This window comes from Calypte anna, chromosome 13 (genome assembly GCF_003957555.1).
Source record: "Calypte anna isolate BGI_N300 chromosome 13, bCalAnn1_v1.p, whole genome shotgun sequence".
NCBI classification, from domain to species: Eukaryota; Metazoa; Chordata; class Aves; order Apodiformes; family Trochilidae; genus Calypte; species Calypte anna.
The window spans coordinates 10,894,015-10,921,647 of NC_044259.1; the positions used below are offsets into that span (position 1 = coordinate 10,894,015).

The following is a 27,633-nucleotide window of genomic DNA, read 5'->3' on the forward strand; positions in this document are numbered from 1 at the left end:
GAGCCAGAAGACTCATCTTGAACTGAATTAACCCAGCAGCTTGCAGGGTTTTTCTGATGAATGTTGAGTCTATCAGGGACCAGATCCCTCTGCCACAGGACACCCAGCAGCTCCCACAGCCCTGAGCTGGCATCTGGCATGAGTTCAGAGCTATTTTCAGTGTACACTGAAGTCCACTCTAAGAGCAAAACCACTGGTCCAGTCCAAGAGCATCGTAATGCTTATTAATCAAAAAAGCAATTTTAGAATTTGTCTTCAAGCAAACAAAAGGAGAACCAGTTGGATGATGTGGAGCACTGAGGGGGGTTTTGCATCCAACACAATAGGAAAAATTAAGAAAATCCCTTCAGCATAAGAGGAGAAAGTGAGAGCCCAACTTCTTTGCCAATGACAATTTTACATCAAAAATGTGGGCCATGGAAAATTGAGCCTTGCTGGCCTTTAAATCAGGAAACAAGGCATCCAATATGAAGTAAATTATTTTAATTGCCCATGTGCTATAGATACAATAGCAAGTTGAGGTCCTGTGTGAGGCATTTCAAAAAGTAAGAGGAAAAGCTCAGTCCACCTGCTGAGTACTAAAAGCCCACTGAGCATTAAAATCCTCTGGCCACTAATCCCTTGCCTTTCTTCACTGGAATTTCTTCAGTTTCACCCTGAAAAGAGAAATCTCCTTGATTCCTGGCAAATCAGAAAGGCTCCAACAGTACTAACAATAAATACTTCATGGCCAGGGAACTGCTAACCTGGGGTCTGAGTCAACCTCCCCATTCAACACAAGCAGCTTGGTTCAGCCCAAAGAGCCCTGTAAGCCCTGGTCCTCTCCTAATAGCAGCAACAGGATGCCTAGGGAGGAGATTTAGAGGAGTGCAAGTAATAACCTCCAAGGCTGCAGTGGATCAGAGATTTCCTGAGCCAGACATATCTTTATATTGCATTTTTATTTACTTTTAGATAAATGCTGTTGTCCTGCAAGAGCTCAGAAAATCACAGGACCAGGCATGGCTTCCTACTAGACAGGGCAGATGTAATTTGTTTTGGAAGGATGTTGTCCAAAAGAAATTACTCTTTTAGAGATACCAGATAACATGTTAATGTTTTCTTTTGGAAGTAAATTTCAGCAGCCTCAGAAAAGCCCCAGCCCTCATTAAATGGTCAAAGCAAAAGGAGAAAGAGGAAAAGTTATGCATGTGAACAGTAATAAAGACTGTAAGTAGAGGTAAAATTCCTTTTCTTCAGACTGCAAACAGAGAAAGTTTGGGAGCTAGTAGGGTGCAGATGGAGGTGTAGGTGTTACTGTTGGCCAGCAAAGGGCTCCCATTGCCAGGAACACGCAGGTCCTGCAGCTGGCTGGGAAGGACCTCTTTCCAAAGAGGACAGCAGGCGTGTGGAGAGCATTACTCAGCTGATCAGCAGGAAAACTGCCAATGGAAAGAGAAACTTTCCTCCTCACAGCAAGAAAAGCAAAAAATCTGGGGGCATTTCAGAGAACTGCTGATGGAAACAGATGGAGATGCTGGCCAAGAAGTCAAAAGGCCTCAGCTAGGAGAACATCCTCTGTGAGAGAAGGTGCTGCTGAGGGTTCTGAGGACAATCTGCCCTAGAGAACCAAGCAAGTTCATTTCTTCACTACTCCATTCCTTTTTAGATGGAAGCAGAAGAAAAAAATTAAAGAAAAACAGAAGACAACTGAGCTGCAACTACCATTTGTGCAAAGAGTAAAGGCAGGGTCATAAGAAATGGTTGAAAGTCATTACTACATAGATTCAGAGGCCTCCAAGCCTTCTTTGCTGTTTGTCTTTTGGGAAGTTACTAGTGAGATGTTCACTTCTCTGTTACGAAGACACCGAAGAACAAATAAATTATAAAACTGATCCTTCAGGTAGTCCTGGTGATTGTTTGGAAAGTAAGAAGTATGTTTGGTTTTGTTATTCTTTTGGGTTTTTTTTCTTTAACAATTTCAAATACAAGCTTATCTTAGAAGAAAAATGCAAATTTAGTCTATAATCTACCCAGGTTTTTAAGAAATTTCAAGTTACCAGTAAAAGACACACTGGTACCACACATAAGAATGGCAAGTTCCCTCAAACAGCTTTTCTTTATCTGCTACTGGACATAACTGGATACAATTTTGCAATGGTGTGGATGATCAGGTACTTGATGGTAAGAACCTGAGAACTTGAGGCTGGTGAGCAGCTTGGCAGAACAGAACCATTCCTAACGCATCCATTAGGTGGTGCTCCAAGAGTACCAACAGAGGAAGCTTTGCTGCTCCTCAGTAGCTCCAGAAGGAGCAGAAATATTCTTAGCTTGACAGGCTCCAAACTATGGTAGCAGAAGTTGGACCCTGACTTGCACACGTTTGGGAAACAATTTACCATATGAATTTCCCCTCTCGAATGGGTGAAGTCTCTGAAAAGCAAAATGTTTACATTGCTTCTCTTTAGCACTTCTGTTGTTCATTAGATACTGGATTAGAACCTCAATATTCCTCTCTCATTCTGAACAAGACAAGTAAGAGTAAATAAACACAACAATTGTGTATCTATGGCAACCAAATTAGCAAAAATTTCATTCAGCATACTGTCATTTTGCATTCAAAGGTTTCATAAAGCTTTCTTATGGCAGCAGTTTGTAAACATCTTTCATTCTCTAATTCTGTACAAATGTAAGCAGATCAGGAATAAAAAGTACTGTTTATGCTATCAGCCAGCTCTACACTGTTCAAGGTCCCCAAAAAAAAACTACACTGGCAAATCATAAGCTATGAGTCTAACATATAAATAAGGCAATCCAACAATTTACCCACATGGAATAATAAGAGGGACAATTTCTCCTCTCATCTTCATCCCCACCAGAAGCATATGAAAACCATGCAAAAAATATTAACAGCAGCCAAAATGCTACATAATATGTAGGGTCTGGTCTTGCAGCTCAGGGTGTGCAGAACTGGTTACTGGGGATGGCCAAAGATTGGGGTCAAGAAGTCCATCTTCAGACATGTTTGTACAGCACACCTCAAGGTTAGGGCTTGATTCCTGCTGGCACTTTGAGGTCTTCTACATCTACCAATGTCAGTGGAAAACTGGGATACTCAGCTCACATTAGTGACATTCTAATACAAGGAGAGACTGGAGAAGAGGCTGGGGAGTACTCATCCCTTTTCCTCCAAACAGGGTCAACAACAAAATGGTAAAAATGGGATAAACCTGTCCAGTCCTTCCTTGTCGTCTGTGTCACCTCTGCCACCCTCTGGCAAAGGGAGAGAAGAACTTGGCACAGACTGAATCAGTGCTTTCCATCCTGGCTGCACCAAGAACAACTTCCCTGCTTGCAGCAGGCTTGGATATGAAAAGGTCAAATGGCAGAGATATTAAAAGATCAAAGGTAAAAATCTTTTCCTAAAAGAAGACAGCATGAGCTCTGCTAACATGTCAGAGATATGCAATTGAAAAATCCTTCTCAGATGAACAGTCCTGTCCTATGAGATTGTAACCACTCACTCTGTATTACCTTCTTCCTGAAGTGCCATCCTACAACTATTTGGGTTTTCTTTCCTGCCCTAACCTTTTTGGAAGGCTCTCTGCTTTTGGTCAGGTTCTTCTTTCAGTTTGACTAAGTTAACACATGGACAGAGCACAACCACTTGTCCTGGGGCCAACATTGCTTTACAGCTAACAAGGGTTTCTCTCCTTACTGGTTGCCATCCCAGATGAGCACAGAGCAGACACGGCATCCCTCAGCCTATCCCACCCTGGTCCATTTGCAATACAGGTGACTCAAGCTGTGTATGTTGCTCCCAAGGAGAGGTCAGGGCTGTCCTGAACTGTCATGTTCTCATTTCCCAAGAAATAACTCTTGGAAATCCTCAGGTGGCTGCATTTATCGAAACCCTTACAGTTCCTGCAAGCCTTTTGGAGTTTTTCTCATTAATAACTGTCTTAATTACAGCCATGCCAGCTAATATGTGTGCTTTTCTCTCCTGCTCTGCAAGGGCAGCTCATCTGCACACAAAGTCACAACTGTTGATGGACAGAGAGTGAAGTTGGAGCCAGGAATTTATGAGGTCTTATCCCCAGTCTGCCAGTGGCCTTCCATGTGGCCTTGGAAGAGAAGACTTAATGTCTTTGTTTTTTTAGCTGTAAAATGGGAAAAATAATCTTTATTCATGCACCTCAAAGAGGCGATGAGAGGATTTTATGCAGTGCTCAGGATTTAAATGTTTCCAAACAACTTTTATAATAACCAGTCAGGGTTTTTAAATGCATTCTCAGCTCATCTCTTGCCACCTCCTCTGCACTTGGTGATAGTGGTTGCTTTGCTTATTCCTCTGAGCATTCTTCAGCTAGCTGGATTATACAGTAGTTAAACCAAAATAGATCTAAACTGAATAATTTACCCAAATGTTGAATTATATTCATCTCAAATGTATCTGCAGTTTCCAAAATTTGGAACCACTCTTCCTACTACTGAAGTCAGAAAGGCAGAAGTGAGCCAGCCCATCTTTTTCCCATCTGAAGAAAAATGCACAGCACATACCCTGTTTACTAATTTGCAGTATCCCAATGCATCAAAAAGCCTTTGACTTTGAGACTCAACGTAAAGAAAACAGAGAGAAATACACCAGAGCTTCCAAAGCGCCCACAGATATGGAGCAGCCTTTGCAGGATGCATTTTTCTATCCTACTGATGGAATAGGCAGCGACCAGACATGGCTAAAGCCTTCACATCAGCCCCTCTGGTCCATCAGATAGCAGAAGTAATTTGTCTGAATCACTAAGAGAAAACTGGGGAGTCAGGAAAGAGCTGGTAGCTTCAGCACACCTTCTTCAGACACACACTGCCCTCTCCTTGAACCCCCCCTTAGCCTCTAAGCTTGGTGTTCCTCAGCAAGTCTCAACCTGCCATACCCTCAGTCTAAGCTCAGAGGTAATTACACAAAGAGTTAATTCAGTAAAATTCTTTTGAATTTGCCCCTGAAGTAATTTCAGTGTATGATCACCAAGGAACCTCTTCCATCTTACCAGGACAACTAATGGAACTACTGAAATGACTGAAACATCTGAACATACAGTTGGTCTGTGATTGAAAAGAATTATAAATAAGTACATTTCAAGGAATGGAGTACCTTCAAGTAAGAATCAATGGAAGGGTGGTTGCTATGCAGCTCAAGTATTGTCCATATTATTCTTATCAACAGATGACATATTGGATAAAACAATATAATCCTCTTTAGAAACAAACCCACAATAAAATAGAAGGCTGCTCAGGGGTGGAGAATTTGCAATGGCTCAGAGTGCTGTCATAAACCTGATGCTGATGGTACATCCTCCATCAATGACAGAACCATAATGTAATTATTTTGATTATTTAAATTACACCCCTGATAATATATATAAATTGCCTACAATGAAGCAAATGAAGCTAAAGATATCAGCTTCATGCTTTCAAAAGAAATGCTTACTCAAACAAGACTGGGATTTTCACACTGTGAAGCCAACCAGGCTGCTCCATTCATGCACTGCCTTAATTTGTATCATAGAATCATAGAATTGATTGGGTTGGAAGGGACCTCAGAGATCATCGAGTCCAACCCTTGAACCACCGCTGCGGTTGCTAGACCATGGCACTAAGTTCACCATGGCTACTCTCAATGTACACAGGCCTTTCCTTTTATTATATAATTTGAATATATATTTGTTACAATTGTTAGGGCTAGTGTGCTTCAGTTGGACAGTAAAATATTGAAGGCTTTGTTTTAATTTCTCAGGTTCAGAAAGAAAGAACTATACACCTTTTTTCTCTGCTTTTCTACTGTTAAATAATCCCAGCCTTCTGCAGAGAAACCAACTCACCTTCTACTCCCTGATACTACTCCTCTGAACAGAAGCTTTGAAATTGTGAACATTAAAAAATTTATTCTTATACAGCCAGGGCATGCAAGGCCCTATACATCCAGATAGAGGAGCTCTGAAATGACACCTTTTACATTCATCTTTTTTCAGAAAGCCCTAAATTGCCGTTCATGTAAATAAGAATCAGATAGAGAAATGCAAGAAAAATTATCTTCATGGTCGTTTAGGGCAATCTTGTGATACTAGAATTATTACATTTTATGCTCTGCTGAAGCCAACAGGATAACTCAAGAATTAAAACATCACCCACTGCAGATTAGGGATCCAGCATCCAGAAGTATCCCCAAGCAGATTACACACTGCTACCTGAAATGGTGACTTCTGGTCAAAGACCCAACAAGAAGTGAAAGTTTCCTTGCTCAGTCCCACTCTCCTCTCTAAAGAAGATTATTGTGAAATCAGTAACTTCCAAGTTATCAATGGAAAACACTTTATTCTTCATAAGAAAATCAAGATTGTGAAATGGGTCTGCCATAGCTACTCTGGCATCAGAAAATAGCACAAGTTACCAGAGTTCAGAGTACTGGTACAGATCTATAGAGCTAAGGATGGACACACATAACAATTACAAAATATTAATGAGAGAAGGACAGCAAAGAAGTGACAGGCCCATGTGCTAATTCTGCTGGCTTCTACCATGACTGCAATATCAGAATTCTTTGAGAATTATTAGTCAATCTGCAATCCTTCAAATTGCTGTCATTAAAGCAATCACAAGGATATTTGATTTATTTTGTTATTTAATGTTAACTACACACACCATGAACTTTGGATCACAAAATAGCAAATGTGACCAGAGCATTAAAATCATGTGTCCTCAACTGAAGTATTTATCACCATACTTGAAAGGCTTTTCTGTTTCCATGGAATTTGATGTTGACTTGGAAAACCAGGACACAGATACTGAGCAGTTCAATACTTTTGAAAACCTGTTAGCAATTCATTCCTCTTTACCTGAGCTTTGCCTGGAGACCAAACCCTTCCATAGAAATAGCAAAAGAACACTTGGTATTCTTGATTATGGATTTAATCTGCAGAGCCCTTGCCTTCTGATCCCTATCCCACTGAACTCACACTTAACTTTAAGCACATGTGTAGTCTCCCTGATGCTAAGCCCAAGTTTAATTGAGTTCTTGGAATGAGGCTCTTGCCTTCAGCATCTTGCAGAACTGATCTTGTGTTCATAGCTACTCACACACAGTTTTAGCAGACCACCTCATGTTTCCTTTAGGAACTAACATGTTCAGTCTGTTTCCTGGGTTGTTCCAAACAAATTGGGAAAGACAAGACTGCCAGAGTTAAGCAGCAACTTAAAAAGGCACATGAAAAACCAGGAAGAAATGGAAATAATTTGAAATGTGAACTCCAAATGATAAACAAATACATAGAAACATAAAAGTTCTTTATATTCATAGACTGGTAAGGACAACATATGAATTAAATAAAAACCCAATAAATGTCACCAGTCATTATGCTGTTCATAAAAGAATATATCTTCCATTTAAATTAACCTTTACTTACCTTGCCATAGCTCAGCAGGATTATCCTCACCAAGACAACGTTAATGTGAGCACCCAGGGACTCATCATGATAAATTTCATTAACCTGCAAAAGAGTTCAGCATTTTAACCATGGTGCTGGCAACATGTAGCTATGAAAGCAGTGCTGCAGCAGTTTCTTTTTTTATGTGCTGTCATTAAGTCAAAGATTACTTTGTGACCACATAGAAAATGGGGAAAATTCCACCAGTGCAAGAGGGGATGTTTTCTCTTCTGAACTCTGCTGTAGAGTCTCAACAGGCCATAATCCAGGATATCATTTAAAATCAATACATCATCAGAGAATTCAAGACTGTGCATAAGAAAGGGGACAAGTGAGCAGTGGGACAAGACTCCTGAGAATCATATGTGAGATCAGCTCCATCTGGGACCCATCACTTCATACTGACATGAGGATATTCCTCCCACAAAAAGCATGGTTTGCCACATGGGCTGGCTTTATTGTGTGTCAAAACTAATCAGTGTTGAACTTTGCAAGCAGAACAAAAGCTACAACACACCAGCAAAATAAAAACAGACATCTTTTTTATACTAGAGCTATGTAACTGAACATGTACATGGGGAAACCACCCTAGGAACACTGAAAAGAGAACTGTAAATATTTAGAGTGGAGAACTAAACATGGATGTATAAGGATTACTTAGGAAACACTGCTACAAGCAAGGTAGGCAAATATGAACTGTTAAAGAGGTTGATTTTGGTGTTTGGTGATGGAAGACTACATGAGACTCAGACAAGGGCAGAAGTTTAGCTTTACAAATTAGAAAAGGCAGATGAGATGCCCTGTGTCTTTCCCAACACCTCTTTCCCTCGGTAAAGGTAGCACCAAACTGAACTGCTTTGCTGGCTCTTTTATTGCTACAAAACAGATTCCCTACTACAAGTGAATGAGTAACTTTTAGAAATCCATTCATTACAAATATAGTAAATAATGCCCTGTTTTGTCAACCAGCCCTAGTTTCAATGGCACACCTTTTATCTCTGTAAAAATCATTACATCAAGATACATCTGTGTAGGTTTTGCTGAGCAGTGCCCACTGGCATACAAAGTGAATTTTAATTCTTTTTATCAGTATTTTTGGAAATAAGTGCCTCACTTTATGCCTGGTAAAGGTCCAAGTTTTCAAAGTCCTGGACACCCTGTGCTGGTTATTACCAAGCATGTGGCTGAACCACGGCCCCAGGAACACACCCTGCAGGGCATCTGCCCGGGCACCTGGGGAACATGCTGTGGGATGCCTGGGATCCAAGCTCATTACTGGCTGATGAGCAGATCCTTGATTGGAGAAAGGTGGTGAGGAGCCTGTGGCTATGACTTGCTTCAGGGGCCACTATTGTCATTGCAGTGTGAAGCAGCTAATCTGCTCAGATCTGCTTTGTAAACAGTACACCACTGGAAATTAGAGCACCTCTAAATAAGGCTTGAGAAGACTAACTTCATATTCCTGTTTTTTAAAAAAAACTTTTACTTTGAGGACCACTACTTAACACAGATTATAAAGAGGTAAGGTATAAACACACGTTTTGCTTTGCAAAAATTCTTTTAAGCAGGATCAAGACTCTTGTGTGTAGTGGGAAGAGAGCACACACACCAAGGATATGAGGCTGAAATAAGCTGGAAATTCCATATACATGAAATGAGCACTGAAAAAAAACTCCTGTGTATAGAGGACAATAAACATAGCCTGTAAATAAGTATTTAATTAGTTGATAAAGCATAATCCAAATTGCTGCACACCGCTCTCTCATTAACTTCCAGAATTTAAGCTAAGCCTCTTCTAACAATAGTTGGGTAACAGAAGAACCAGATCGCTGGTGCCTGCCAGAACAAAACTTGGCTTCAAAACATTGATGGAACAGAACTGAAACACTGTTTGACTGTTCATGCAAATGACATCTAACAAACAAACTGTGAATGAACAGAAAAGCACAAGCACTGTAAAAAGCTGCTTGGTTCTCTTGGGATACTGAGTTTCCTGCAGGACAGTGGGTCAATTCAAAGCTCTGGGTCTTGGTTTCATTAATAAGGATGAGTCCAACCCCTCTTCACACAGCAGCTGAATTGAATCCTTTACGCCTTTCTCTAAGCTAAACTGGGGCTTTCCTGGTAGTGTCTCACTGCACAGAGATAATACACTGAAAGAGATGCCTTTCATGGCCCAAATTGCACCTATTTGTTTCTGGAAGTTATTAAAGATCCAAGATCCAAGGGACTGAGTGCTGAACTCTCATGAAAAGTGCACACACCAAAAGTTCACACATGCCTCCACAATCCCTAGCTCAGATTCTCCAAATTTCCACCTGCTCCTTCAAGAGGAAAGCAGATTTAAATCCATTGTATGGGACACAAATTAACCAACAAACCTGTGGAATCAGAGAGCTCCAGGCTGTCATCCAACACAACTGCTGAAATGTTTGTTTCAAAGCAGAAAGAATCAGACAATGGATATATATGTTCAGAAGTCTGCATAACAAATATACACAGCTGTGAAAACCTTCACACAAAACTTTTCCATGCTGCATCTCCAGGTACTTCAGTACATCTCATTTGTAGCAACACAAGAAAAATCAGAGTCAATCTCCTGTTGTCCTTATACCATAGGAAAAGAAAGGAAACTGAGACCACCCCAAAATCACAGTCCCTGAACCAAAGGCAGTGAATGCATTAAAACTTGTTAGAATTCCAACACTGGTTCAGCATTTGGAGAGGGTGATGACAAATGATGGGTAAATCTTAAGGAATTCAAAGCATGGTAGAATATAGCACAGCAAATTTCATCAAGATACTCCAATACACAAACTACTTTGGGATAACATTGGTTTATTTTTCTGGGATAGTGCAATGAAAGCAAAACATGCATTTCTATTTAAAGTTTTTTTTTAGAAGTCAGGCTGGCACAGATTGGTGCTACGTAAGAAAAACAAAGACTTTATTTGTTTTGGGTTTTTTATTTCTGTCCCTCTCTGCTTATTTTATTATACTTCTGCCCTGAGCAAATTTCACGTCAGCCCAGTAAGCATGTAGAATACATTAAAAAAAAAATTAACTAAAGACAAGCTAAGCATCTGTGAGATGTGTCACGAGTTGTAAAAGAAGCATTGCAGTTTTTATTATTGAGGAAAGTGAGGCCCAGTCCTAGAAGGGAAATTTAAAAGCTGCTGTAACACAAGAAATAATAAGCAGTTTAAGTAATAAGCAGTAATAAACTAGCCTGCAGTTTTGCTAGTCTTGGTGCAGAGCAGGCTACCTGCTGGAACAGCTGGCAGGATTTTTAGGGAAAGTCAGGTGATCCCCTGAATCTCTAATTAAACCAATGCTCAATAGGAGAAAGAAATATCTGCATATTCTGGCAAGCTGTCGTCAAACTCATTCATGCAGTTTGAAGGGGTTCCCAGCCTTGCAAAGTCTGTTAGTATCAAAAACCAACCCACTTCATCACAGCATGGCTCCATTCCACTGAACCATAAATCCTGGGAGCTCATCCCAAAGCTCAGGCTCTGCAGCTCCGGGCAGGGCAGTGTGGGGGTGAGCACAGCCCCCCAGCAGACATCTCAGACATCTCATTTCACCCTCTGGCTCCCATCACCCTCAGACACATCTGACCCAGCTCCAGCAGCCATCAGAGAGCATCTCTAACCACCCGGAGAGGGCACAATATGAAAAGCAGTTTCTGCATCTGGCTTTTCAGCCACCACAAATTGCTGATCCGTTCAACCCAATTAGACTGCTCTTTGATCACCCAGCACCCTTACATAACTACTGTTGCAGAACTCCTGATGGCTACGTGCTCTGGGGCAGAGGACTCTATGTGGATTCTGCCAGAGTGATAGCAGAGTAGCTGGAGAACATCAAGGCCTTCCCTGTGGGATGGCAGAGCTCCTGGCAAGCCATTGTTTGAGCCCAGCTCATTCAAGGGATCATAATTATCTGCAGCAAAGCCTCAGTGCCTGGTGGGCACCCAGTGATTGTCTATTTCTGTAAGAAACTGCTGGTTTAAATTACAGAATAAGAACCAGAAATGTCATGGTGGATGCTGAGCACAAACTTTTGTAATCTGACCCTCCTAAAAATGTTCCCCTCTTACTTTATTTCTCTGGGTTCCTGCTTCAAACACCACTATCCTCTTCAATTTTCATCACCTCCTTTATGCTTTTGAAGATCCCAAACTCACATTTCTAACATTCCCAAAGCTTCATCTTAATCCCACAGGGTTAACTTTACATCAATTCCTTGGGTGGATAAACTGTGGTCACATAGAAAGTCATCAAGCAAAATCCAGGGCTCCCAGTCTCCCTTTCTACTCCTTACAAGGCATTTCCTCAATTTTTTTAGAAAGGAACTCTTTTCTCTGAAATCTTTGTTGAGTGTCACAAGGAAAAAAGAATAATGAAACCACACAACACACATGAACTTAAAGTTCATACCGTGATCTCAAATTTGGAAAACATCTATCATTCTGCTCAAAACCACAGGCAACAGGCAGTTTTAGAAGGGCTTGGCAATGTATGTAGCAAAATGGAGATAAGAATCTGGCATTTTGCATGCAAACACAATTCTGAGTCCTGATTTACCTTCCCTAGTGTGATGTTACCAAGTCCAAGTTAGCTGCTTCTGATCAAAATGAAAAACATTCCCCAGAGCAGATGTGCTGGCAAGGCACTAAGCAGATTCGTGTTACAGGTCTCTATCTCATCTTTGACTGTAACGTTGGCTTTAGAAAGGTCGTAGACTTTGTTTTCTGACTTCATGACTAATTTATTTTTCTTAGTTCCTCCCTCAGGCTCTTGGAACTCCTCATTCTTGCTCCCAAACCACTGCTCTGAGATTTTTCTCTAAACACTGTAAATTACCTTTGTAGCAAACGACTCAGTATTTTTCTGAATTACTGTCTTGGGATTACTTTAATAAAATCAACTATAGTATCATAAAATAATAAAGCAAATTCATTTATTATAAGAATACAAGGGGTGTGGTGTCAGTGCAATAAATATGGTGATCTCTTAAAATCTAAATGGTTTGGTTAAGAGAAGCAGCCAAAATTTGAAAGCTGATACCAATTATCCACACTCCATCACACAAACCACACTGCCACAACTCCAAAGACCCTGACTGCAAGCTTTCCAGCTAAAGTTCATGTAAGTGTTTTAAGTAGGGGAAAACTTTAAAATCTTTTAACAGTAACTACCCTCTGCCTCAAGGATGGTACCAAGATTTGTGTGATGCTCTATGCTATGTCCAAGAGGGCAGCAAGACACAATCCAGTTAGCAGTAATGGACAATACTCACAAAAATGACACTGGGAACAATATTCTCATGAAAATGAATAAAACCTGCAAGATTTCAGAGAGGGTATTTCCTTTGGGACCTCCTGAATGCCCATTCACAAGTACAACTTCAATTGTAGTGTGGCAATCAAGATAAGGAACAAAAATAATCTTCTGAGGCCTCGTCCATCACAAACTGCTCTTCTCACAGACCAGTCACAGCAACTGGTTTCTAAAGAACAGTCTAAACATGGAGTTAATTCACATACATATATTTAAATTTTCAAACAAGTTGGGATTCAGCTACCAACAGCTGAAATCCCTTAAAATGACCAGAGCTGGGCTTACATTTGTTATTTGTGGATTTTCCTAGAGTTAGGTCAGATTTGAAGCACACATATTAGAAATAATGACTATTGGTTCTTATGAATTGCTTAATTTTTTTTAAATCCAGTCAATTTTATCTTACTGAAATATCCCTCCTGTCTAAAAAAAAAAAAAATTATTCTGAATATGGGGTGCACCATTATTTCTAAGCATTCAATCATCACTTTCTTTTTAACAGCTGGAATTAGACATGCTCTTGGGTTTTTATTCAACAGCCAGTTGGGAACTGATGGCATTTCTGCCCTTTCCTCTCATTAGGGACTTGCTGTTCTGTACCTGCAGATCTTCAGCCTTCATCAGACAGAGAAATGAAAGCAGAAATCTCATCTATAATAGTAATATCATGTACATCCTATTAAAGAGGACAGATAACATATTCAAAAGTGCCTCAGGGCCACAATTTCAAAGACATTTGTAGAGCTGAAAGATGCAGGTGAAAGAAACCAGGGACTTTCCAAAGCCCCCAGCTGCAAAACTCCCATTGATTTCAGTTATTCAAATAAGAAGTTGTTTAATGTATTTGTTCTGGAGTTGAAGTTTCACTTTAAAAGTCTGGGAGAGACATAATCCCATGGGTTTATTATTAAAACTGAGTCTCACTGATTTCAAAGACAGGTAAATGACTAAATACTTAAGTAAATCTACTCCAGAATGAGGCATAAATCCTATATTGGGTTTATCTGCCTTTGAAATAATGGAAGTTATCTACTTCGAGGGGATAGGTTTAGCATCACAGATATTTTGGCCATATATCCACTACACAGATATCATATGGGCTAACCCCAATACACTTCAATATCACATCTTTTACAGCAAAGGAATTGAAAGGACTTTTGCCCTCTTTTTGTCCAGGTATCAAAAACTGTATATACTCTGGAGACAAATTATTCCCAGAAATACACAAAGATGACAATTGCCAGTACTAAAAAATGAAGTAGTTGAGGAATTGAGGACTAGTGAGGAGAAGGAAAGACCAAGGATACAAGAAGCAACTAAAACAGGGGCCTCACTGGGGAAAAAAGCCAAAGCAAACAAAACCACAAACAAACAAACAAAAAACACCAAAAAACCCCAAACCAACCAACCAAACAAAAAACAAAAAAACAAAAAAACAAAACAATCCCAAACAAAAAACCCCAACACACTATCTGAAGAGAAGAACATGAAAGTTGAAGACTTGAAGTCAAGACAGTCAGAACCAATATATTCAAAACCATTTGAAATTGAGTTTTTTTCATCAGACTTTGCTATTTGGAATGGTTGAAATGGAAGATAACATATTCTACCTCTGCCTCTTTGAGAAGTCAGTTTTGAAGAGATTCATCCTGGATGTAGCCTTAAACACAGGACTGTAGATACTGAAATATTGACCCTAATCACTCCTGCATGCCCAGCCAGTCAACTGTACTGGTGAGTCCCAGCTCTGCTGCTTTTCCACAGCAGGCAGCAAATGTCCTGCTTAGTCCTGGAAACTATTTTTAAGAGGATTATGAAACGATCAGAAAATTTCAGCCCCAGGAGAGGCTACCACCAATACTCACTATTTTAGCTCAATAACGTCCATTCAGTACCCTGCTCTTCTTCCCAGAGGCTCCTGCAGGGAACATCATTTGTTTCCCAAATAATTCTCAAATGCCATTTCTAGCCCTGCAGTTTTCTAGTATTTCCTAAACACTTGTATGAGGAGATGCAAGATACCCTGTTTCTTTTAGCTTTCCTCTTACTGAAATTAAATTACCTTCCATGTTCTTGAGTAAATTACAGAGCTGCACGATACTGCTCAAGTATCCCCCCTGTATTACAATGCTCCTGCTTGCTATAAATATGAAGTTGATTTCTGCAATGTGCAGGCTCATACTTGGAAATGCAGAGGACTGCAAGCTAATATCCTTCCCAGGAGAAAGCACAGCATGACATACAAAAGAAAATGGTGCAAGCAAGAGGCAGCTGAGGGTCTCTAAGGCGAAAACAATAGCATGTTTTCCAGAGATGGACTGAATGTCCCACTGGTGCCAAGCAGAGAAAAGAGAGGATGTCAAGAGAAACCAGAGTTTTTGTTTGAGGACATGACTGGAGGATGAAAAGGGGTGGCAAGAGGCCGAGCTCACTGCAGTGCAAGGCTTGGAGTACAGTCAGGAGATCCCTGGCTACAGCCCAAAGCATTAAAAGTCCTCTGGCATCCCTCACCATTTGTTTGGGAGTGACTTCATTTCAAATCTTTGGGATAAATCTTAGCATTGCTATTCAAAATAGCCAGGACACCCAGCCCCTATATTTTTCTCACTTTATTGCTTTTAGGTGTGGACTGTAACACATCACTTGAGCAGCACAAAACAGATTAACTGAGTAAGTCATGGCACTAGGCTTGAAAAACTTGTATTGTTTTGATTGGGTTGGTGGTAGGGTTCCACCCAGAATCCCTGGGAAAAGTTAATTAAGGACAACTGCTCACATGAAATCAAGTAAAGTTGGGAGAAACAGCCATGCTGGGGCTTGCTTCTGGGAAAGTGATTTCATGCCTCCAGGAGCTTGGGTATAAGGGAGGATCCACCTGGGATTTATTACATCTTTGGAACCACAGAAATGCAATTATTCTATCACCCTCTTATCTCCAGAAAATACTTCTACTATTTTTAAAATTTACTTATTGTGCATTCTCTGCTGTTATGCTAACTGCCTTGTTACTGTATGAAGCCAATTGATGACATCCATGAGAGCAGCAGGGTACACACAATCTGATGGTTATGGTAGGATCAGCTTTTTAAGACAGCTGGAATCTTTTGTAGCTGTCTCTTCTATTTCAGCTGCCCCTACACCTACAAATCCAACTAGAAACATACTGTCTATATGTGACCTCTAGAAGCTACAGACCAGACCACAAGGCTTTTTATATTGGGCCCATTTTCTACTGAAAAAAACAATCAACCAACCAAAGAAAACAAAGCAAAAAACTGCTCACTGAGGTAGGAGAGAGGACAACTGGGAGTCACTGTAGGAATTTCAGCAAAGGAGACCAAAGCAATGGACTAGAGACAAATACTCCTTATCTAGTGATAAGAGCAAAAGCTGGAGGAGCTGCCAGCTGGAGTTACACTGCCAAGGGTTAGGAGAAATTCTGCATTGCAATGTCCCTCATCACAACATCCCCAGCATTGCCTGGTGTCTGCAGTAAAAAACTCCTCTTGCCTGCCTGTACAGCAGTAACTCCTGGACAGCTGGAGAAAGGACTGATTACCATCATCCAGCCCTCTGCTAAAATAGTGACTCTAAACACCAGCTGACTTTTGAAGAAGGAAAGAACAGGACAACACTTATGACTGCCAAAGACTGCCCAGAACCTCCTTGAGAGGCCTTGGGAATTTTGATCTCCTCACATTTTGGACACAAGGCAAGGGATACATCTTCAGTCCTCAAAAGACATATTTCTACCTCAAATCTCTCAAAAGAACAACTAATGCCTGTGCCAGTAATTGCCTGTGCTACAGCCCTGTGGGTACAGCTGCACGGACTGCATTTCTAAGCCACTTGCAGAGACAGCATGCATAAGAGTTGTTATTTCTTACAATGTGTGTATTGGATGGTTTGCTAAAATTAGGAAAAAGGATATTCCAGAGCTGGAACATTTATAGCTTCTTTACCATTACTGTATATTTTAATTCTTAAAAATAGATTTAAGTGAAGTGATAGGTAAAGAGTCCTGTTTAATCTATTTCAGCCTGTTTGCCACATTCCAGGTTTGGCCTGCTTGGCTTGTTAATTTAGAGATGTATATAAACATCTGTTTCACTGTAGACTTTGCTTTAAGCCTCAGAGGAAACAAACCACACAAATAAATGAAATTCACTGTGTCATTTTTGTTAGAATACATGTATATCCAGGCATCAGAACAGACACCAAATACCCTATAATGCTAATGTTAGTGCAGATTTTTAACTATTTACAATGCTGTTATAAAAAGTCAAGGCAACTGAATTTATATGACACCAGGGATTTTCTTAAATTGTGCTCCACCTCTTATTTAAAGGAAAAATACCCCGTGACATTCTGCACATTAGTTAAAAATGTAGTAAAGAAAGAAAAAAACAAATTTCATAACCTTCCAAAAAATTAATCCCAGACAAATGTACCTCATAGCCTGGATTTCTGTCCATCTATCTGCCTCTATGGTTTGCAATGCCAAGAAGTCACCTACAGATGCTCATCCTCTTGACATGACCGTGGACTTCAGCAGCCAAACTGCACTTGTCAAAAACACAGCAGACCTGCAATTTTTTACTCAACAATATTTCACTAAGGCCACACATTCACTGTAAGTAAACTTTTTACAGAGTGTTTATTATTGGTAGGACAATACTGTTCCAGATGAGAATGGGAAGGAAGAAAGTAATCCCCAGATGAGTTCCCTATCAAAGGTGCTGCCACTCCCTTCCATTTTTTGGAGAGAATATAATTTATTTTGATTTTTATCTGTAACAGAGACAAGTTTCCAAAACTTGATTTTTTCCCCACAATAGAGTCCTTGATTGCTGGTTGGGGTACTAGAGGGCTGCTGTGACAGCTTTGCTGATGTGTAGTAAGGAAAAAATGGTTCTTTCAAATATAATATTGCCTGGTATCTCTTTTCATTACTGCTGCACTATGTAGCAAGGAGACCCAACAATGTTAGTCATGGAGTAAATACTAAATCAGTTTAAGAAAGTTCAGTGATAATACTGCATTACATTTTACTGCAGGGTGGAAAAGGAGGAGGTAGGTGGCCTGGGACCTAAAGTCGTTGTTGTGGAATCAAAGAATGTAACTGAGTAATTTTAAAAGTGTATAAGCTAATCGAAGTCTCTAATAGAACCTTATTTGAAGATAGGTCTCCAAACCATGTTTTTCAGCAGGAAGCTTAGGTTAGGGGAATATACATCTAATACATAATGACTTCCAAGAGCCTGAGCCCCTGACCCCGTGCCCCCATCCACCAAAGCACATTAGCAGCACTTAAAAAATGTGAAGAGTCCCAAAGACAACTTCTACCTTGGCCCCTTTTTCTTTTTTTCCTTCTCCTCTTTTGTCTCTCTGAAAGTGGCTTGAATTTTCCTCCTAGAATTATTTTATCTCCTTGATGAGAAAAATCTGTTACGCCTTATTCAGATGGCTAAACCAACCTCCATTCCCTGTCCTCTCCTGGCCCCTCAACAACATGGGGTTGTACTCACAATATTCATCAGGGTCAGCAGGTACTTCTGAACATGTTCTTTCCCATGGAATTGAACAACTGAGTCATCAACTCCCAGAAGGACTTCAATGTTGTAATCATCATCATCATCATCATCATCTGCCGCGTGCCTTCGGGACCGCTGCCTCGATCTCAGCACCTGCCCTTCAATCAAGTCCAACGCGCTGTCGAGATTGTCCAAATTTGTGAGGTTTGCTGCTGAAACCAGACAAACAAATGAATTATAAGTCAAGAGGGGTCTGGGCAGATCTCAGCTAAGCTGGTATAAATTTAAAGAAGTGGGGTTTATGTTCTGTGTGTTAGTTAAACAGTGATAGTGTCACTTCGTGTCAATTTAATTTTACTGAAATGAGAGAGAAATCTGACTCCAGAGATTTTTGCTTTGCAGTAAAAGCTTTGCTTTCTACAAGTAATAATAAATAGAAGCCTGAAAGTATAGCAAGTCATCCCAATGTCTTGATGAGCTAAATGATGCTATTTGCAGGAAAATACTTCTTGCTTTCAAGTACTTGTAACCAAAACACCATTCAGTGGTCTTGTCTACCAAGGATATCCTCCATTTCAGAACCACAATTAAAGACAGACATCACACTTCCAAATCTGATCTTACTGCCCACAGAATCCTATTTCAAGGCAAGTGTAGCTGCCAATATAAACCTTTTAGACCCAGGCAGGTAGTAAAAAACCAAGCCCTGTTGCTCCAACACATTAGTGCCTTTCCTAGATACACACATACAATTCAGCAGTAGAAACATGGATCATCTTTGTTGTGGATCTCTCAGAAACAAATGAGAGATATGAAATTAATTAATTTAAAGCAACATTCAATAACTTTTTTAAAGCTTTTCATTCTTCATTTCCACTTTGTCACGTCACTTTGCATTACTGTATGTCAAAGACTAAACCATCAGACACAAGAGTAACCAACCTAAAGGTTTCTAATAGTGCTTGTGATGTGAAAAGCACATTTTGTGACAGGATGGCATACAGCTAATGCAGCACACAGGTGCTAAAAATATTGTGAAAATATGGAATCTTCACATTTTAACCCTATAGAATAACAATTATTAGGATTAATACAATAATAATAATAATTATTATTATTATTTTGCATTGCAAGAGGCTTGGAAGCCCTGAGAATCTCTTGATTTTAGAGAATATCAGGAAAAAACTTTCTCAGAAAGGTGAAGAAAGGCAGTGAGAGTGTTGTGGATAGATTAAAGTGCTTAGTTCACAGAAACATAATAGGAAGTAAAGGGAGGAAGCTAAAGCCATCACCTTCAAAGCAGAAATAAGAAATAACTCTTGGAAATGTTTCAAAAGTGGATCCTCCATCTTCATTTATTGAAGTTTTCACATCAAAACTGACTCCTTGGGAAGGGATGAATGAGTCACCAGACCACTGGGCCCATTACAAGGATGTCTGTGCTTTTACCTTAAGACTGCTGCCTCAGGCTGCTGTTTCAGCAGGTCCTGGGCACTGTGCAGCCTGAGCAGAGCCTTCCATGGTGACAACGATGTACCAACCTCCCCAGCCCTCACCTCCTGTTCCTTCCTGCCCCATGCTTTAGGCCATGTCTTGTGTGCTGAGATTCTTATCTCTGTACCTCCTAGATGAGATCTTCAGTGGAAGGACTCAAAGACATTTGTCTTATCACTTCTCCACCAAGCTCCAAGAATATCCTTGTCATGAAAGCCACTGGTGGAGCTCCCATCCCTCAGCAGATGGACAGAAGCCCCCATGCAGAAGCCCTACATCCCCCTGGAGTCACAGTGTCCTTCTCCTGGGAGGGCAGCATTTAATACACTTAATAAGCACAACCATCGTGTTCTCATTGCCAGCCTCAAGGCTCCCAGCAGCTTCTGCTCCTGGGGCTGCAAGTTTTTAAAAATTAGTTTGGTCAGAATCAATGATCCAGCATGAAAATTCACTCTTCATGCAGAGCCCAGCTGTCGCTCCCAGGTTTGCTATGGAGGAGGGAGAGGTTTGGCCTTGAAGCAATGGAGAGAGCTCTTTATCAGGGCTCAAAACCTGCCAAGGAGTCACCTTCAGCTCTCCCTATGGTTCGCTCCACTGGGAAAACTTCAGTGTTAGTCCTTGTTAGAGCCCAGAAGTAATTACCACAGCAGCCCCAGTGGATCTGCTGTGGGACTGTTGGGCAAAGAGACATTCATGATCTATAAGTAATCACAATTACTGTAAAATCTGACTATAAATCTTCAAAGCTCTCTAGAAAAGTAAGGCTAGGCTGGCAGGGGCTGCAGGTCATGTCCTCTCTATGCTGCTCACCCAAACCAGCAGCAAGGCCAAGGCTGTCAAAGCTGCTATTGCAGAGCATCCTTGCTGGGCAGGTGGGGAGAGCTGATCCCTGTAGCTGTGGATAGGCAGCTCTGCTGCCTGGGAAGGCTCTTGTTTTGATGGACAGCTGTCAAGGTGTCTGGAGCTTTTGTGCTTTCTTTTCTTTCCCTTATGTGTCAAACTGAAACTAACTCCTAGTGCAGCATCTTCCTTCCTGCTGTGAGCAAATCAGCCAGAGGCAGAATGAGATCCTAGCACCCTGCACTGCCCATCATGTGGTCAGAACTGCCTGGATTCCCCTCTTTGCTCTGTGCTTCATCTCTGTCATGCTATCAACCCTTACAGTCCTGCCAGTTCCTGAGAAAAGTTATCAGGAGGCTTCCTGGGAGTCATTGTGCTGCCAGCGGGTGCCAACCAACTCCTTTAAATTTTGCTTGGATCTTAAAAATTCCCCATACCCATATTTACCTTCAGCTCCCAAGTGTCACCCCTTCTAGACATCATGGCCCTTGGGCACTGGTACCTCTGAGGCACGGACCTGATGTTCTTCCCAGCAGAGTGAGCTGGAATCATTCCAAGACCAGCAGCACAGCTCAGAACATTTACAACAGTAGCTGTAAGATTTTTGATTCATATCCCAACTTCCCACCAAGTGTCTTTTCCCAGGAGGTTCTCTGGGACAGGCAGGGATACCTACACATGGCCTGACCACACATCCCATGGACTTCTCCTCTGGAGCTGCTCTGCCTCTCAGTTTCCTGGATGATCAGCTGTTGGATTTCTTGGTCCCTGCTGTGTTATACCCATGTTGGATTTGCTCCAAATAAAATTAATACCTGTATGTCTCTGCAGAGGAAGTGAAACAGATGCATCTTCTGTAAATTAGAAATCTGTCATGTTTTGACATGTCTGCTTTCCTTAGTTCACATCAATATCTTTGTTGTATCATTGTATTGCTAACAAAATGCTAGAAAAGCTCAAGAGAAAAACTCAAAGAACTTAGTAAGACACCAAAATTCTCCTTCACATTTTTTGTTACCTTCCTTCTGATCACCCCTGCAGTTTGCAAAATAACATCCCAAAAATCATCTCAAACTGCAGTGTGCTTTACTAAATCATCCTAAGACCTCTCCATCAGATGTTCATTTTCAGCAACTTTTGCCAAATCAGTGCATCAGCCACTAATTATTGGTGCCAACTTTGTTCTCCATCTCCCAAGAGCAGACTCTTGGCATTTGCAGGGACTAACAATAGCCTGTGTTGAAACCTTCTCCCTGCTTCTGCTAGGAAAAAAATCACAATTGTGAAAATTAACCACTGAGAGACGAGGTGCTCATCCATAGTAAATCAGAACAGCAGCACTGTAACTGGTCACCCACAAATCCCTCAAAAAACTTTCTTTTTTCTAAAATAACTAGAAACTCATTGATATTTCAGTGATTTTTCTGCTAAATCTGCAGAGAGTCTCCCAGAGAATAAAAAGTGCTTATGTTGGTGATAGAAGGGAAACCTCTGCTTCTGGCTTAAATATAAAATCCAGAGCCAGGCAGCCTGGCTTGTGCTCCTGCCACTACCAGACTTTCCCCACAGTGCTGGGAGATGCAGAAGGCAGCTGAGAGCTGGGCAGCAAAACTGCCAAAAGAAAAGCAAGAGAAAAGATTCTGCCTGATGCTGCAGCCTGGGGTTTCTTGGGTGTCCTCCATTTTTGCTTGCAGTTAAATACAGGCAAGTGATCCTAAATGCTACTCAGCTGCAAAGTCCTAGTCCTTTGCTGACTCAAGAAGCAGACAATGTCCCCAGCTGTGACAGTCCCAGTGACACATTAATATATGCATAATACATCAACCCCTAAGGAGGACAGGTCTTTATACCCCAAAGGTGAAAATTGATTCCAGCACTATGTGTCACACAAGAGCCCTTTTCCCAAGCAATATGCAACATCCCCATCTTTTACCTAATCTGTCCCTCTTTTCAATCCAGTATTTCAATTTTTTCATCTGGGTTCTACCTGGGCTTCCATGTTTGCTGCCTGGCTCCAATCCTCACCTCTAGGAGAGGGAAAATTCACACTGACACCATCAGCAGTTTTGCCTTTTCAGGTCTTCGGAAGAATTCTCCATCTGTGACAGTTTGGAATGTCTGCTAAGACCTTATTTTCTAGGAAATTTTGCCTTGTTCATTATTCTTTGATATCATATCCTTCACAGAAACCTAATTACATGACATCTCCTGATTCTGCCTTACCCTGGTGGCAGGCAAAGCTCAAACAGATGCTCTGGGTTACTGAAGCATGAACATGCTGCCTGCCACGGAAACTGCCTCTCCCTGTTTTTAATGTGACTCCCTTTAGGACATCCAACAAAAGTACAGTTACTGGCTTGTGATCCTGTTTTGTATTTTCATGATCCCTTTCAAAAAGCTTTAAGGAAACACAGCTGCACCTACAGTCCTAAAAGAGTCCCCTCTGAAGGTATTGCATTTTAATAGTACCAGTTCTAGAGTTCCCCAATCTCACAGTGGCAATATTGTCCTAATAAAGCAGTTTTCTAATTTTTACCTCCTCTTTCTGGTAGGGGAAAAGGAACTTTCTGGCAAGCCCAGCACAGAGACCAAGACAGGCAGCTGGGAGACTGAACTGCGTGTCAAGTTCACAGCCATCATCTGCAGCTTTGTCAGCACAGCAACTCACTGGAATTTCTTTTCAAATAAGAGTGTGCAGCATTCAGGCCAGGCAGCCACCAATTCCAATGCAGCTTGTTTGCTTTTGTGGACACTTCATCTGTCACGGGGGGAGCAGACAAACACCTGAGTCGACTGCTGAACACCTTCTCTGCAGCCTCCCAAGGATCAGCACTTCTGACTTGCTTTTTTTGCCACTGATCTCCTTTCCTGGGACATAATCCTGAAGGGACTCCCAGCTTCCCATTCCTTCATGCGGCATGATGCAAACCACCAGGGGTTTTTTTGTTGTTGCAGGGCTGTTTTGCTTTTTAACCTCAATGACTCCAACTGAACACCAGCTGGAGCCCATTGGGTTGCCTTGGCACAAATATCTGTTCCTCCTGCACTGCGACAGCGTGGAAGGACAGGACACTGACCCTGCTGAGTGGCACTGCAGCTGGTGGCAGTGCCACCCCCAGCCAAAGCCTTGTGATCCCAGCGTAGGTGTGAGGCCACGCATGGCTTGGTGCTGCAGACACAGGAGGACCAGGCTGTGTGGCAGGGCAGCAGAAGGAGGCAGGGTGGACAAGCTTTAAGCTCTTCAGCTTCCCACTGCTCAAGTACATCTGCACCTCTGGAAAAGTACCAAATGCCCTCGACAGCTTGACAAGGAGCTGCTCTTTTGGGAATCGCACTTTAAATCACAACTCATCTTTCTGCAACGCTCCCTGCCACTCCTCTGCTGGAGGCTTCTGTTGTGTCTGTCCTCTGTGATCAACTCACTCCTCAATTAGCTCCCAATTAGCCTGTTCATGTATTCTACCAAACCCCTCATTTGTCTTCCATGGTAAATTGAAGCCCAACCCGTGGAGATTGAAGGAAACAACAAACAGTCAACAAATCTTGTTTTTTATCCCCTGGCTATTTTTTCTTCCATTTTTAAGTTCTTCAGTTTGGGATTCATTTTGCATTCCAGTTGCACACAATGCTGATGTGTTTTTTTATTTGTTATTCATCTGAATTTTTATTTTTATTTTTTAAACTTAATTCTTTAGGGCTTGCAGCTCTGCTCACCTTTCTCTTTGCTTTCTATTTTGTTTTCCAAATGCCCTCTATTTGTCAGTCTTCTCCCTCCTTAACAATCCCTTCTCAGCTACATTCATCTTTCATAATTTATAAATCCCCTTCCCATACTACTGTCTGCATTTGGACCCTTCTGCTATAGATCATTCACAAGGAAACTTGGGTAAAGTCAGCAAAGTGTATTAACATGTAAGGGAGCTCCTGTGAAGTGAAAGCAAATTAAAAATGGCCTAAAGAGAAGCAAATGACAGAGAGCACACTGGGTACAGGACACATAAAAATTAGCCCTATTTATAAGGCATCCCCAGGAGGGCACTGCCTCAGCACAGTTTTATCTTGGAGGTCAGTGTTCATAGGTAAACCCTTAACCAAGGGCCATTATTGCAGCACAGTTCTCTTTGGGTGTGTGTTCAAATTCCTTTTCTTCTACTTTTTTATATAAACCCAAAAGCAAGACCACACTAGTAGTCTAAAGACCAGGCATGCACCAGGCATCCTTTCCAAAGTTATGAGTTCTCATCCTGCCCTTATCTGCAAAGAAGCAGTAACCTAATAAGAAACTTTTGGTCTGCATGCCTTGCTAACCATATGATCTCATTAGGAGCTCCCTGCCTCTTAATTTACAGTAATGCCATTTCTGGTCAAATCACATTTTAACACAGAGCCTGCTCCACCCTTTATCTGTCCAGGGGAAGTTTGCTACAGGTGTGGGGGTGAGCTGGGCTGGGTGCTCAAAAATAGGTCTGCAAGAATGTCAGCAGCTGAGCTCCTGCTGGAATAATCTGGTCATGGCATTTGAAAACAGGAGTTCAAAGGATTTGACAGTATTTCAGCTGCTGTATATTTGGGGCATTCTAGAGTAAGTATTGTAAACTTGAAGCAGACCAGTTGTCCCATATTTACAAAAAGAAAACACATTCTTGTGAACACCCAGGCACAGTCACTGGTCCCTTTCTTTCAAACAGCACAGTGACTTTGAATCTCAGGACATGCTCGACTGCCTGCCTGAATCAGTTATAGGGAACTACCAAAATGACAAAATAGATGAGACCTTTCAAAACAAAACAAAACAATAATAATAAAAAAATTGTCTTTTCCAAAAGAATAAATCAATTAGCATGGTGACAATGGCCAGGTGAATGCTGTGGCAAATAGCCAGGCACTAAGAATAACCACAGCTAGATGTTGCCAAGGAGACGTTTTCTGGTATGTCACAACAAAGAGAAAAGGGATGACAATACTAAAATCTAAATTGATCTGATCAGGGCCACAGTCTCACAGTGAATAACATAAAGATGAGCAATAATTGCACTGTTAAAAGAATAAGTGAGAGCAAGGTAATAGGATATTAGAGGTTGAAACATTATTTTATGGAGTTTTTTGCAAAATGGTGAAACATACTGTGTTACAATTTTAACTTTGATTATTACAACATAATAGTCAAAAAAGGGAAATCAAAGGAATGGCAAACCAGCCAGGCAAAGCAATCTGTGGGACCTGGTTGAAACCAAGATCTCTGAGAACTGAACCTAAGAGTTTTTCCAACAACAAAACTTATGCTTTGGAAAATCTTCAGCTATCAACCTTACTAATGCAAACTCAGGTTTCATAATTTAGCACCAAACGAGCAAGATGTAGAAGTAAGCTCAAAAAAGGTGCAAAAAAGCTACTCTGTAGAGAATTTATTTAGCAGCCAACTTCTAAGCTTCACTCACTTAATTGCTTGCATCTGGGAAAATGAGTATTTTGGCAAGTCATTGTACACTGGCTTGTATTGCAGAGCCTGTGACTTGCACAACATGAAGATACTGCTTGTTTTACCCCATCCCCACTGGCACAGAGAACCCAGAGCTGCTGCGGGGACACTGCTCCATCCCTTGCAGGCCCCCAAGCACACATGTGCACCCACACCAAGGAAGCTTTGCTTTGCAGGACTTATAAGGGGCTACAAAGCCAGCTCAGTGCTCTCAATCTCATTTGCAGCTAATGAATAATCAATTAAACTGCAGAGTTCAGCCACACCTCCACCCAGGCATTCAGCACAGGGCCACAGCTCCCAGAGACCCCACCTGAGGTCCCAAACGCAGAACCTCTTCACTTCCCTTTGAGCAAAGGACCAGAATCTGACCCACAACTTGCTTTCCCCAGGAAGGTTTTAACAAAGTGTTTATGGGCTATTTGAGGCCACTGAGATACACAAATGTCCAATCCATATTCCAAGCATGGTTGAATTACACCAAATTAGCATGTTAAGTAAGCTGTCTAGCTGACCCTCTGGCTCTGTAGGTGACAAGCCTAAGAATCCCACTTGCATTTTGAACAGAATGAAATGCCAAACCATGGTGCAGGGGCTGAATATAAACAGGTTACAGGAGATGGCAGTTGTCTTTCCATAAGCCAACTATTTGCAAGAAGGGGAAGTTAAGTTTAATTACGGTTTAACAAATGTTAAAATATGCACGGGTTAAAAAAAAAAAAAAAGTCAAATTCCCCACCAGGGCATGTGGGGCAAGAGGAGGGAGAAAAGACAGGAAAATACATACAACAAGAACCCATCGTTGGAAATACCACTGAAAAATAGTGGCTGAAGCAAATATGCATCTTTCAAATGCTGTTTAGCCATAACTGCAGGACAACAAATACTGCCTTTTGTACAAATTCAAAATGGAATTATTCCATCCTTTGAAAATGTGTATACCCTTTTATGAAGTATAAAGTCTCACAAAGTTATAAATGATCCAATTAAATGTTTTCAATGTCAAGTATAACAAGCACAGAATAAATCTCATCAGTGTAAATAATCTATCACGCAAATGACAAAGCTCACAGCTCCTGTTCTATGTAATCATAATGATCTTTTCATTAGACAAAGTAAACAGGCTGCCTGTTTCACTTTGTAAAGAAAAGAACAGGAAGAAAGTTTTCCAAACTCTAGGGTAAAAAATGTGTGCAACTTGAACTACCTTTAAATTCAATCAACTTCTTGTACATCTCAGAATATTATGCTAGAGATTAGCAGTCAGTAAGGAGAAGTGTAAATTGGAGATTTATAAGAAGAAAACATAATCCAGGCAGTCTGAGCAATGGAATGAGATGTACAATGCCTTGGCTACTTACATGGGCAGGATCTGAATCAGAGCAAGAAGGAGTTATAATTCCACCTATGTTTTGAAAATATCCTTGTTGCTAAATCTGCTTGGACTTTCTGCAATAACAAAACCAGCTGCAGTTGATTAGAGT

At 41.1% G+C, this 27,633-nt stretch overlaps 1 protein-coding gene across 2 annotated transcripts in view; it reads right to left on the bottom strand.

Moving 5' to 3' along the window:
• The window catches only part of ADAMTS2 (ADAM metallopeptidase with thrombospondin type 1 motif 2), a 172,471-nt gene that overhangs the window by 38,128 nt on the left and 106,710 nt on the right, over positions 1–27,633 (bottom strand). Inside the window, exons 4-5 of one of the 2 annotated variants that reach the window (XM_030459270.1) lie at positions 18,331–18,545; positions 7,437–7,520 (exon numbers count right to left, since the gene is read on the bottom strand). In XM_030459270.1, coding sequence (XP_030315130.1) covers positions 7,437–7,520; positions 18,331–18,545 — 299 coding nt within the window. Of the gene's footprint in view, positions 1–7,436; positions 7,521–18,330; positions 18,549–27,633 lie in introns of both variants that reach the window. The other variant, XM_030459269.1, reaches the window with a different exon arrangement.